This window comes from Sprattus sprattus (assembly GCF_963457725.1).
Source record: "Sprattus sprattus genome assembly, chromosome: 4".
Lineage (NCBI taxonomy): Eukaryota > Metazoa > Chordata > Actinopteri > Clupeiformes > Clupeidae > Sprattus > Sprattus sprattus.
Window position 1 is genome coordinate 8,298,687 of NC_137923.1, and position 14,836 is coordinate 8,313,522.

Genomic DNA, 14,836 nt, shown 5'->3' on the forward strand with positions numbered 1-14,836 from the left:
ACAGTGAGTAAGAATGCCATTTCAATGTCGAATTCACTGTATCTTTATGTTCTTGATAATAACAGTTTTTTTTCCCCATTTAAGGTTATTGGGCAAAACACAACACACAAGTAATTTTGTCCGAGTAAATTATTGATGTGAGAATGTAAGAAACATCTAAAAGAAGGTTTCATGATGAAATTCAAACATTATTCAAACTGAACGATTAGGTCACACACAAGCCCTGTATTGCCACCATATGGTAAATTGTTTACATTACAGAGACACATTTCATATGGCCTCAAGTTTATTGTCAATGCAGTAAGTAGGTAAAGAGAGAACATCCATTCTAAGTGTGTGAAGTCCCCAAAAGAGGAAATTCAACATAGAAGGTGCTAAAACTAGAGAGCACAACACAACAGAGACGTAACACTTCATGGACAAAAGGGTTTATTACATCATTCCTCAAGTCATGGATATAAATGAACATGCTGACATTGCATTCATATCTAAATATTTCTATTATATGTGAAGTGAATTTTGCACTGAATGCCAGTAGGTGTAGGCATGTCTTTCCCTTAGTGCCTGTGAGGTTTTTGTATGGCAGAAGCTTTTTAGGCCTGATGTTTTCTTCATCATGATATCTCCCCTTCAACCCTCCAGCAGCATCTTCTGTACCGTTTGGACTAAAATACTGTGGAGGTAAAGCTGTATATGTTGTATGCTTTTCTGATTGTCTATTTTGCTCAGCACTTAATGTTAAAAACACCTATATAGAGAACATGGAAAATATAGCAGCGGAAAAAATTAAGAGACCACTTCAAAAATTATCAGTTTCTCTCTCTCTGGTTTTACTATTTATTGGTATGAGTGAAAGTAAAGTTAACATTTTAGTTTTATTCTATAAACTACTGACAACATTTTTACCAAATTTCAAATAAAAATATTGTCATTTAGAGCATTTATTTGCAGAAAAATGACAATTGGTCAAAATAGCTAAATAAATGGAATGCAGATCTCAAATAATGCAAAGAAAACAAGTTTATATTCATTTTTAAACTACACAATACTAATGCTTTAACTTAGGAAGAGATCAGAAATCAATCTGGAAACAGAGCATCTTTTTTGTTATTTTGGCCAATTGTGATTTTTCTGCAAATAATGCTCTTAATGACAGTATTGTTATTTGAAATTCGGTAGAAATGTTGTCAGTTGTTTATAAAAATGTTAATTTTACTTAAACACATACCAATAAATAGTAAAACCAGAAAAACTGATAATTTTTAAAAAGTGGTCTCTTCATTTTTTCCGCAGCTGTATGTAGTGTATTGGCTGTTCCATACCTAACTACATGTCAAGTAATGTAGGCTACTCTCTGGAGTTAGTTTATTAGATGTAAAAAGCTGTAAATGGCATTTTTCACGTCCTGTGGAGAAAGTTGCTGTGAAGTGTTAAACCACCCCCACACACACACACACACACACACACACACACACACACACACACACACACACACACACACACACACACACACACACACACACACACACACACACACACACACACACACACACACACTCACAAACGGACATATGGGTCTATTCTGAGTGAGACAATATTTTTACTCAGATAAAAAAAAAAAAAACCTTAATGGCCCTCAATGGAAAACAAATCGTCCAAAGCCTTCTTTGAGACTTGCAACCAAGGCAGAAAGAACAATGTTACCTACAGTACAGACCCTTTTGTGCTTTCACTGCACTGACAGTGAAACAGGAAGAACAGGAAGTATTTTTGCTCGTTTGAAAAGGCATAATGGTTCAACAAGCATGTCAGACTAATGGGATTAACAAGGCTACTGTTGATTTGATAACTGGTTCTTATATTGCCTCTCGGTGTTGTTCACTTGTTCACAAGTTGAAACAACTACTGAAGTCACATTAAAAACAGTACACAAAGCACACAAAGTTTCACAAAGCTAAATGTCATTGTCATTCTCGTTGAGGTTATTGCCACCTGGTGTCAGCATACCTTAAAATATTTGCATATCCTAGTTATCTGCATCATTGCAGAACATTCAATGAAATAAACAGTTTAATCATGTCGTTTGGAAACTGTAAACTCTTAATTGACGGCCCATACAGCTAGGTGATGAAGCTTGGAAATATCCAAAACATCCAATTCACCACATGATACAACGGCCACTAAATCCATCAATTTTCAAACCTTAAGGTGAAACAACTACTGAAGTCACATTAAAAACAGTACACAAAGCACACAAAGTTTCACAAAGCTAAATGTCATTGTCATTCTCGTTGAGGTTATTGCCACCTGGTGTCAGCATACCTTAAAATATTTCCATATCCTAGCTATCTGCATCATTGCAAACATTTAATGAAATAAACAGTTTAATCATGTCGTTTGGAAACTGTAAACTCTTAATTCACGGCCCATACAGCTAGGTGATGAAGCTTGGAAATATCCAAAACATCCAATACACCACATGATACAACAGCCACTAAATCCATCAATTTTCATTCGCGCCTGCGACAGACAAGCACGCAACGTCAAAAGGCTACAGCGTTACATACTATGCAAATACTAACGATCTGCTTTCAACAGCACAAACTTCACCTGAGGCCCTGTCCATGTCGAAACCCAGCGTGCGTTTATTGTTTGGCCAGGCCTGCTTACACTGTTATTTCTATCCAGGAGAAAATTGAGTGTGGCAGCTTAGCTGGCTGGTTTCCAAGACCATTTCATTATGTGGTGATGACCCACTAGGGGGGGTCTTCTGGGTCCACAACCAAAAGTATACAACACTCGCAGACCTGAGAGTGCCACCTCGATGGAATGCGTGAAGACACTCATTACAAGTCGCAAAAACGAAACTTTCCACAGAAAAGAAGGTCAGAGTGCTTAATTAGATAGAACTGAACGCACGCGATCTTGCAAAGGTAATAATAGTCTTATAACTGTTGAAAATGATGATTGTCAAACAGTGCCGTTGTGGTCATAGAGTAGAATTGCAGCTACAATTGTCATTAGGCCTGTGTGCAGGGATGGGTATCATGTAAGGTCGAGCATGAAGGCCAGGGTGCAGGTGCAGGGCAGTGGAAAATAAAAAAGCAGTCAGGAGGGGGTCACTCATTCACACCCACACTCAGACACACTTATACATACACACACATACAGAGATACACTTACACATACACACACATACAGACATACACTTCTATATACACACATACACACTTACACGCACACACACATATACACATACACACATTCAAACAAACACTCAATTACACATACACACACACACACATATTCACACACACCTACACACATGGATACACAATCAAACAAATACACTCATACGCACACAACCATACATATACACACACAAGATGATGCCAGTCAAGGCCAAACATAGCCTTTCATCATGTGATAACCAAGAAAATTGGCAGGAGGATCTTTCCTCCCCAAAGCAAAAGTCCCCTCGCAACACGTGAGCGAGAATATTCTGAGTGGCTAGAAATGTGGATAAAATATGTGAAAATATGAGGGAATATTCTGATTGGGTCATTTTAGATAAGGTGATGTGCATGACTTGCATAAACTGACGAATTATGAGTATAAAAAGACAATGCATTGGGTCTTAGATTCAGAGCTGTTCCATGGACCAACACACAATTTGGATGATCTGTCTGCAGGATTGAATAAAACTTCAGTTTATCGGACTCGGGACTCTGATTGAATATTATCTCTAAGTTTTTGGAAACAGTTGTAAATTCGCTACAACATAACTTGTATCACTCTGTCTTTTCAAGAGATGCTTGCTGTTATTTTCCTCGCGATGATACTTGGGATAAATGCTCATCCATTTGACGAACTACACCAATATGTGGACGAGCATGTGGAAGATTATGTACAGGTAAGTTATTGCCCAGGTATTATAAGGGACACTCATGGAATTAGCATTGCTATGTTTTTCATTTCAATGATTTTTGCTTCAAAAATGGTTATCCTGCACTGATGTTCAAAATCGTGAGTTACTGAGGGTGTTTGTCTTGTAAACAAATACATAGTCATTTATTTTCCTTCAAAAATACATAATGTCATTACATTACATGAAGGACTCTATCCTTAGTGGAAGAAATTGCGAACATAACCACAAAAGGACACCTGTGTGAAGTTGGCCCCCCGTCTCATTCAAAATATTAAAATAACACTGACATAATTTCCCCCCTGTGGCCTTTCCAGGTTCAGTCCTTGATACAAATCCATTACACTTTTGGTCAAATTAAGCTAAATTCTCCTTTGGATTCCACTGTATGTGCACAGTCCTGGCTCTGTGTCTAAGACAACCAAAGTGACTGAACTGAGCCATACACTATTCCAGACATTTAACAGGGTGCTTCAGGAGCAAAAAAGCGAGGGGTGAAATGTGATTAGCTGTTGAGCTCAAATATCAACAACTTTTTTTCCGGAATTGAAGACTCTACCTTTTTTCCTTCACTCGCTGTCAATAGACAGTGTGGGTTTGTAGCGGTGTAGCAATGTATAGAAATGTATAGAAATGGCAATAGTTAAGCCATTCGAATGGAAGCTTAATAACAAGGGGAATGCCTTCAAAGCAATGTGTTCTGTGTTGCAACAGGCTTTGAGAGAGTGGGTGGCAGTGGAGAGTGACTCCAGCGATGCCACCAAGAGGCCGGACCTACACCGCATGATGGACATGACTGCGAAGAAGTTGAGAAACATGGGAGGGGAGGTGGAGATGGTGGACATCGGATCACAGGAGGTCAGAAGATGAAGTTGATGCTGTATGCAACACTATTCTGTTGTAGTGTCTGAGCTTGAGAGGTTAATAAGTGCCCACATCACTGTGTTACTGTAATGGTAATATAAAGTATACTTTTTATACTCTACATACTGTGCTCTGTACTGTAGTAGATTTAGTAGACTACGTATATGCTGAACAATCAGTAGTCTACATTAAAAAAAATTAACCTTATTCAATCCTAATGACCACCAAAAAAGGTAAATGAGATTTAAGCTTTAAACTGTACATTTGTTTTTGTCACGTCATAATCAGCTTCCCGATGGCACAAACATCCCTCTACCAAAAGTGGTCACTGCCCAGATCGGTAAGGACTCCAACAAGCACACAGTTTGCATCTATGGTCACGTGGACGTCCAGCCTGCCAAGATGGAGGACGGGTGGGCAACATATCCCTATAACCTAACTGACATTGATGGTAAGTGTCCCTTGCCCCTTTGGGTTACTGGATTGAAATGTCATCAACAAGAACCAAGAAAATAATTCTTTCAATCTGAAAATGCCTAGCTTATCCTGGTTGCTTTTCATATTGTTCACCACATGCTGTGCAAAGCCTATACTGCAGCCATATGGCCAAACTTGAGAAATATATAATGGAAGAGCAACAACTACACATTATTTTGGCTCACTGATTAAAAAAAAACATGGAAATCCGGTGACAACAACGAGAGCCAACCTTTTTGGGATGGCAGTCAAAAAGTATTCACCCATAAATCATGGACTCTGCTACAGTGCTCAATTTAGTGATTCAATGATTATAGCTGTCTTTGATAATTATTTTGAATGACTGTTCAACATTGTGTATTTTAATTCATCAGGGAAGCTATACGGGAGAGGATCATCTGACAATAAGGCTCCAGTTCTAGCATGGATGCATGCAGTAGAGGCCTACCAGGCTCTCAATCTGGTGAGTGACTAATAAATAAATAAATCCCTCTGATTAATTATCAATATCACAGTTTGATTTGTCTTTGGATGTTACTCTCAGACAGTCTTGTACTTGGTATTTGGGATCACCGATTGAGTTAAATCCCTCTTGAGCACCAGTCATTACAAATGGCTCAAGGAGCAATTAGCTGAAATTGGTAAAAAAGTGTATGAGATTAGAATTGCGGACACCCTTTAATACACAAAAAAAGTAACAAGTAAATCTTTCAACCATTTAGGCAAACAATATGACTTGGGTCAACCCTACCAGTATAGTTAACTAAATAGAACTCACATGTGAATTTACAAATTCAGAATAATAATAACTGTAACAATATAAAAATGGTAAGGCTTGCAACAAATACATTGGAATGTCAGATGTGGTCTAAAGTGGTGTGTTCAAAGGTTTAGTGATATTATTTGATTGTAGGCGACCATGGCTGTCACTTGATCAAAAAGCATTATGTAGGTAATTCCACCACGAGGTACCACTAATTAAAAGTCTTGATTGCCTCCTCTTGCTGTGGAGAGAAGGCAGAGACAATAGAATGAAGTGGTTGAGTTCTTCCTTGGTCTCAATGAAGTGCATTGCACACTATCAATGGAGGCCATCAACTCACTTTGAATGTTAACTGATTCATATTTTAATAGCAGAGTTTGTGTTGCCGCCTATGTGTCCCAGAATGTCAGTGGGTCATTGTGTAACAGAATCACTGACCTGCGCCTTATTGATGCTCATCCAACATACTGTATATAGAGAATATTTATAGAGAAATATTCTGATTATTGTAAGCAGTTTGTGCTCTTTTTCACTTTGTGCTCACTCCCACGTTAGGACCTGCCAGTGAATGTCAAGTTTCTCATTGAGGGGATGGAGGAGACTGGCTCCAATGGTCTGGACACAATGATTGTGGCAAAGCGGGACACATTCTTCTCCGATGTGGATTACATCATCATTTCAGACAGTGGGTGGCTGAGCAGGAAGCCTGCCCTCACTTATGGCACCCGAGGAAACTGCTACTTCTTTGCAGAGGTGAGAATGACTGATGGTAAGATCCAACCATTGGACCATTTTAAATGTGTATCTGTTTAACTGACACCGAGACAACAAATGTATTCTCTCATAAAATAAAAAATATACAGTACAAATTGCACTTATATTAACAAGAGCAATCCGAGATTTCTGACCTCCAGCAAGGAGGTACACAAATGTCATTAAAATCCGGTCATTGGTTTTCGAGAAATGTCACTTTAGGTGTGAAAACAAAGATCCGGATCCAGATCCGGATCATCCTGAAATTTTAATGGGGATGTCCCAGGACCAAGATCCACCTCTTGTCCGCCCAGTAGTTTCTGAGAAATCTTGTCCACAGACAGACAAACAGACAAATAAATAAATTAACGGACCCGATCGCATAACCTCCTTGCTGGAGGTAATAAATTAACGGACCCGATCGCATAACCTCCTTGCTGGAGGTAATAAATTAACGGACCCGATCGCATAACCTCCTTGCTGGAGGTAATAAGTACTGCCCCATGTATGCATGGTTGGTGCAGTGGAGTTAAAATTATCCATCTTTTTGTTTCTAACCTCTCTTCTTGCTGGCTCCACAGGTAGAGGGACCTAAGCAGGACTTACACTCTGGGGTTTATGGAGGCACCGTGATCGAGCCCATGACAGACTTAATTGGCATCTTGGGTAAGTATTACTCACTTAAATAATGTACTTTTGATAAGGAAATGTAATGCTGTTTTGAGTGTTATTTATTCTCTCCTTAAACTAAAAATGAGTTCCAACATGTTTTTTAAACGTTAACATTGACCCACATTTTCTAGTAAAACATTTAACCACGATATCTGTCTCTAAGATTCTCTAATTAGCCCCAATGGAACGATCCTCGTTCCGGGGATTAGGGAGGCTGTGGCTCCCTTTTCTGATGAGGAATGGAAAATGTACCAGGACATTGATTTTGACATTGAGACCTTTAGGTCTAAGATTGGAGTCAGCCAACTCATGTACAACAACAAAGTGAGCAAGACAAGTACACTAAATGCTGCTTCGTTTTAGACATTGTGCTACTTCAAAGAAACAATTGGGCCTTCCTTAAAGGACTTTGGTATGACCTCCTCAGGTGGACTTGCTGGCTCATCGATGGCGCCATCCTACCGTGTCTATACACGGTATTGAGGGTGCATTCTCTGCCTCTGGCTCGAAGACTGTCATACCTGCAAAGGTTACTGGCAAATTCTCCATCCGACAGGTTCCAGATATGGACCCTGCCGTGGTCAAAACGCAGGTACACAGGGATAGGACTACTGTCTGTGGCCTTTTCAAATATTGCCAGAAAAATTATGTTTGGTTATTGTGGATATGGCACAACCATATCTTTGAAAATACATGAACTTGTGACACACTTATCTGCTTTAGGTGACAGACTACTTGAACTCATTGTTTGGAAAGCGAAAGAGTCCCAACAAGCTAAAGGTGACGATGATTGGGGCCAAACCCTGGTTGGCTGACACCAAGCATGCCCTGTATGAGGCAGGAAAAGCAGCTGTAAAGAGAGGTGATGAGAGTTTTAATTCATTTTCAGACAGTATTATTCCTGCCATCCAGAATGTGTTGGGGTAAAATGTGATTGTAAAAATTCATCAACACATTACCTTGTCATCTTAGACTGAATTTGAGACAATCTGAGGCATGCTACATAGATTTGCAGTTTTCACCCTAATACCTTTGCATTTTGCATTATAAGTAATTTGCTTTGACTTACAATTGTTATTACAAGAGGCGTAATAGCACAACCTTTGCACATACATACAGTTTTTCAGATGGAGCCCGATCTGATTCGTGAGGGAGGCACCATTCCAATTGCTCAGACCTTCCAAGACGTCACAGGGAAAAGCATCATCATGCTTCCCATTGGGGGCTTTGATGATGGACTTCATTCCCAGAATGAGAAAATGAACAGGTTATTCTATATCTAGACACTTTACGTAACTTTAGTAGCCAAAATATAGGCTATAGCTATAGGTAGTCCCTAGCATGTACTATTAGCAAATATTTACACCCTTCCTTATTTCAAATGTTTGTTTTACAGATACAACTACATTGAAGGGACAAAACTGTTCATCTCCTACCTTCATGAAGTAGCTGAAATCAAGGAGTAAACTACTTTTGGGTTGACTGAAGGACAACCAGTGTCGTCGTATATTCTAAGATACCGCCCAACATTACTCACACTAGTAATACGTATGTTATGGTTAACTTGTCTGCTAATAGGCACTGTTGTTACTTGATTATGTGTGTCAGTAGGCATCTCTAACTGATCAACAGAGTGGCATTTATCTATGAATGTATTTCCCTTGTTGATAATGTATATACAACTGCCCCATGAATTAAAAATGGTGTTCTGAAATACTGGCTACTTTCCCTGGAGTCAGTCAACAGAAGGCACATTACTCATTGGTGGGAACAAATATTTTCTTCTTGTGGTACCTTTAATAGATGTTTTTCACGTAAGTGTTTACTTACTCAAGTTTTTCCCACCTAATACAGTCAATATTTCTCCGTAATTGCACCTCCCATTATGGAATGTTTCTAAGAGGATTGTGTGTGCCAATGGAATGGCCATTTCAAAAGATTATGGCTGAGGAACTTTGAAGCCTGAAATTGTTTTCAGCCCTTTAACTAATTAAAATAGTGCATAATGAATTGTAGTCCATCAGAAGTCAGTGTGAGTAATTTCTGTCTACTGAATGCATATACATATGATGGTGTAAACATTTTAAAACTTAAAAAACTTTTCAAATAAAATATATTAAACCTTCAGTCCCCTTAACAAGTACATCTGCATACAAATGACTAATGACCTTAATGAAAAATGAGCTGTTAGGGGGAATGCTACCATCTATTGAGTTTGTTTATTTGTTGAAGAGGGACAGTGTACATTAATAAACATTAAAATGTAAATGCACCCAATTGTAGCCAAAAGGTTTCCATTGGCAGTCCCCCTGCCAGAGTGTTAATGGCTAAACAACTTAAAAAGGCATTAACATATATATATATTAGTGCTGTCAGTTTAACGCGTTAATTTTTTTATCGCGCGATTAACGTGTTGTAAAAAAAAAAATAATAATAATAATTAAAATCTGGGAGATAGTTCCATTCCTGGGCTGACCTAACTGAGAAAACCGACTGTCCAAATACACTTTTTTTTAAAGGAATATCACAGTCTCCTCTTGCTGCCCCTCGAGTAGCACTGGTTGCTGATGTTCTAAACTTGACTAGGCTGCATAGTGGTGGGGGGGCCAGGTTAAACCGGATTTTGAACATTAAACAGCAGTTCTTAAATGTGATCAGATTGTCCCAACTTAAAAGTCTGTATTTTTGGAGGACAGAACAGTGATGGAGGACAGAACTGTGAATTAGGTTTTTTATCAAGTATTTTGAGAGCCTGTTTGTAAAGAAATTGACATGTCAAATACCTCTAACTGAGATGAATTAACCATAATTATGGGAAGGGTAAACAATGTCCTCGACACCTTTGTTCCATTTATCACCCCAAAGGTCTGTCCAGATGTCAATTAAAATGCACTTGTTAAATGTGTCTTCGAGTGGGCCAAACTGGTCAGGGCTGTCTCAGGATCAGGTGATTAATCTCTGACCATCCATCAGCAGAGGCCTGACACCGTTTGGCATGTTCATCTGTAGAGGGCACTACAAACCTCAAAGAAGACAGACATACAGTGTATGCACATGGTGAATCAGTGAAAAGCCCATTGGAAATACATGGGTAAAGAATGCACCTGTGAAAATAGTCCTCTCTGTTTTTGAGGAAAACATGAAATCAAACTTGAAACAGATAAACCAAATAGGCCTACGCTGCTTTTGTGAAGGGAAAAGGTTCCTGATAGTTGAACTTAATGAAATTACACCCCTCCCTTCAATGCTCTTTCAGTAACGTAGTGATTTGCTGGAAGAGTGCATTCTGAGCTACCCCCCCCCATTTCCAGAATCAGCACTGTGTACAGACACCAGAGAACACACACAATGGACAGCTATTGGAGGGAGTCAATTTGCTGAAGGTGACAAAAAGTGTGTTGGCCTGTAATCGAGCACTACTCCTTTCAGGGAGTTTGCAGGAAGGGAGGTGGTATGGGGGCAAGGACACATTGTTTTGATTGTTGTTGTACAATTGGTAGACCCTGCAGAATTCAGAGATCTGGGTTTTATCCAATTATGTAGACTACTAGAGGACTGATGGCTGGTAAAGTCACAAGTTCACCAAATATGACAAAAACTGTAGTGATTTCTGAGAATAGCTTCATAAGTACATAAGTCACTAATCTAACCAGGAACAGTGTTTGGTTATACAGATCTATGCTGATACTATTATAATCTACCACTAACATGGTTATAATCTACTACATACAAATGTCCTGAACACATTAAAGGATTCCTCCAACATTTGCTCATAAAGTATCTATTCTTATTTTAGTAAGTATTTGGCTCATGTCTGTGTTTGTATTGCTAATCATTTTGCAGTAAATACTTCTGGTCTGGTATACATGTGTACATGTCAATAAAATAAAGGCATAGGAGTTGCTCAATGGCCTTTCATTTTCCTTCTAAATGGATGCTTTGGAAACATTGTCAAAGAACAACTTTTGTGGCAGTGTCATGGGCCCGATTCAACACAACACTGGCGAAGGAAGATGCCCTGTTGTAGCTGTTTTTAAAAAAATTGTCGGAATTTAAAGTTTGCATTTCCCCTGGGTTATTTGGTTGTGTTATATGATTATATTGTTTCTATGTGTACATATTGTTTCTTTATCTGCATATTAGACTACCATTTCATTAAAGTTTAGGATAATTGTTAAATTGTCACCTGGACCGCGCATTGGATGTCACCTGGAAGGCTTATTAGTAGCGTCACCTGAGTGGCTCATCAGTAGATGACTTGGTAGCAAATGTTGGGTTTTGTTGCGGGTAAAACATAAGTTTTTTTGACCACTTTCTCGGTACATGCTTCTCAGCATTAGTTTTTTTCACACTTTTATATAGAGCCTATATGAAATGGATTGCGTGCCACCTTGAAATGCAAATACAACTTTGGATGAGGGGAAAACAATTGTCATGACCTTGTTTTACAGTGCACAGCACGCAGAAACAATGCAATGCCCATTCATTCTGTAGAGCATAGAGGTCAGACACTGATGTTGGACGAGAGGGCCTGGAGTGCAATCTCCGTTCCAGTTCATCCCAAAGATGCTCGATGGGGCTGAGGACAGGGCTCTGTGAGGGCCAGTCAAGTTCTTCCACACAGAACTCATCAAACCATGTCAGCTATGTAATCAGCAGAACGTTGGCGACTTTTACTCACCAAGCGCCTTAGCAGTCATTGACCCCGCTTTGTGATTGAACGTGGTCTTCCGCTCTGTGGCTGATTTGTTGTTGTACCTAAAGGCTTCCACTTTCTAACATCACTTACAGTTGACCGTGGAATATCCAGCAGGAAGAAATTTCACGAACCGTCTTATTGCAAGGGTGGCATCCTATCACAGTACCACGCTTGAAGTCACTGAGCTCTTCAAAACGACCCATTTTGTATCATAAATGTTTACAAGTAAGATAATAAATCCATTGAATGAAGAAATCTGAGAGTATTGAACTTTTTTCCCTTCACAGAACAGTAAATCCTGTCAGGGTTCTCCTGGAGGCTACTGTGATGGTTGAAATAATTGAAAGGGTGGCAGTTAACCCCCCATTTCAATGAAACTTTCACACATTGCTGCAGAACTATTAAAGCCTTTTCGTCCTTTGTAATTAGTTAACAGGTATTACAACAGTCTCAACCATATATGATATATTTGATGTACAGAACTTACTCTCCAACGCTGTATGTGATACCCATGTTAAGGGGATGCCAAGGTAATCCACAGGTAACTGCAGGAGTCGGGAAAGGAGAAAGAGGAGGAGGAGAGAAGAAGAAGAGCAGTGGGTCTGGAGGATCAGTGCTATGTTAGCATGTCCACGCCTCCACTGCTGGCTCTGTGGTTTTATACCGGCCCGTTGGCTGACATAAGCTAAAGCCGAGCCAAAACCCTCCGATTAAGGTCCTTCAAGGCCACACTGCCCGGTTTATGACAATGTTTCACAAGTGGGTTAGCGAGCCTACGGGGTGACATATTAACTTGACCCGCTAGCTTCCCCTGGGCTGGACAGGCCTGAGATAGCCACTGTGTCATTTAATGTCACAGGGAGGCCATTGGTTATCCTGTGAATGAGCTTTTACCCTGCAGAAAAGAGACACATTCCCAAGCTCTTAGATATACAGTACCTAATTACAATAGTGATTTGATGTGATCTGTTTGTTCCCTATCGCGGTGGACTGCGATGTAACATTTGGGACATGACTCTGTTATGGACCAATCGAAGCACTATATATTCACGCCGGAAGGCCGAATTGCGACGAATCACCGTCCTGAGCCCGCCCCCTCTGGTACCCTTAAATAGAGGGTGATGACGTTGCTCTATCTCTTTCGACTCTTTGCTCTTCGAAGTCAAGACCGTCAGTACTACTGCTATACACTCAGCGTTATTCCTGTTTCTTGTGTGCTTTTACTCTTTCGAGTTGGTGAGTTGTCAGATTTAATTCCCTTACTAGCTCTGAGTGCTACAAGGATATTCAACGCTTTAAGCAAAGTTGATGTCTAGCTGGTGACCACGTTGGTCTTCGACTTGCCGTCTCACCACTGCTTACAACGTGCTACGTTGAGATAGCTTTCTTTGCTAACCTTTGTTTCATTTCAGATAATGTCTAAGACCTACCAGGACTGTGGGCATCCCCGCGACAAAGGGGACCGACATCGTCTGGGGAGATCCCCGCCGCCTGTGCGCTCTGTGCCGCGATGACGACGGCACGAGTCACCAGGCGCCTTTCCTACTGGGAGCGAAAGGACCTAAACGTGAGGGTGCAGCCCGCGCTGTCCAGGGAGGTGTCCCCGGTCGGGCGGTGCTCCCCTCACCCCGTGAGCAGTGGTGGATCAGGCATCCGCCCCGGGGCGGCTGCCAGGTCCTCCTGCTCATCTCCAGCGCACTCGCTTGCCTCAGTCGCGGTGACTGCAGAGGCAGCTGAGCCGCTGACCGAGCTCGACGACCAGTTCGAGGAGCTGGATGTCGACTGGGAGCGAGAGAGTCTGTTGGACGACTCGTTCGAGCCAGCCTCGGACGGGGAGGACACAGACATGGTTCTGGGTGATGCGCCGCAGGCTACTCAGCCCGTGGCGCTCTCCCGGACCCTGGGCCACCAGCTACACGAGGTAGCAAGGAGGGCGGCGAGCCGGCTTGGTCTCCCCCTCGGCCAGAAACCCGTGCTACCCACGAAGTCCGCAAGACATATGGCGGTTCTGGCCAAGAAAGCTTATTTAGCTGCGGGGCAGTCGGCGTGATCCACGAACACGTCGGCGCTGCTTCAACACTATGAAGCCAAGCTCCTCACAGAGCTCGCTGCACAGTTGGGGGGCGACAATGAGAACGTGGAGGAGCTATGCAGGGCGACTGACCTTTCCCTCATGCTCACCAGGTGCTCGTCGCAAGGTCTGGGGCGAGTCATGGGGGCCTCTGTGGCAACACAGAGGTACCTGTGGCTTTCCCTGGCCAAGCTTTCTGACAGGGAGAAAGCGCCGCTCCTTGACGCCCCAGTCAGCGCCAAGGGCGTATTCGGTGAAGCGGTGGGGGCGATGAACGAGAAGTTCGAAGCCGAACAGAAAAGCCGCGAGGCTTTCCAGGCATGGATGCCGAGGTCCCGCAGCTCCGAGCCACAGACCTCTTCGGGGCAAGCCACCCCGGCCCAGGGCGTGAAGCGAAGTGGGTTCCGCTCCCCTGCACCACCAGCCAAGGTGCCTGCGCGCCGCGGCTGGAACAAGAACTCATTCCGGCCACCAGCCCGTGGCACGAGAGGGCGAGGCAAGCCGCCGGCGCCCTGATGCACGTCGTCCCCTGAAAAGAAAGGGGGGGAGGTGTTGTGCCCACCACCACCTGGGAAGGTCGCCAGATGCGCTCATGTAAGGTTCCTGTCCAGC

At 41.8% G+C, this 14,836-nt stretch overlaps 1 protein-coding gene across 1 annotated transcript; it reads left to right on the forward strand.

Moving 5' to 3' along the window:
* Positions 1-2,824: 2,824 nt before the first annotated feature.
* On the forward strand, positions 2,825-8,920 carry LOC308364595 (cytosolic non-specific dipeptidase-like; the record flags this gene model as incomplete). The annotated part of the gene is made up of 12 exons (XM_080837779.1): positions 2,825-2,885; positions 3,810-3,913; positions 4,640-4,783; positions 5,078-5,240; positions 5,641-5,729; positions 6,585-6,782; positions 7,364-7,448; positions 7,618-7,778; positions 7,882-8,046; positions 8,178-8,316; positions 8,574-8,721; positions 8,851-8,920. The coding sequence occupies 12 exons, from the start codon at positions 2,825-2,827 to the stop codon at positions 8,918-8,920; spliced, it is 1,527 nt and encodes a 508-aa protein (XP_080693905.1).
* Between the last annotated feature and the right edge of the window lie 5,916 nt (positions 8,921-14,836).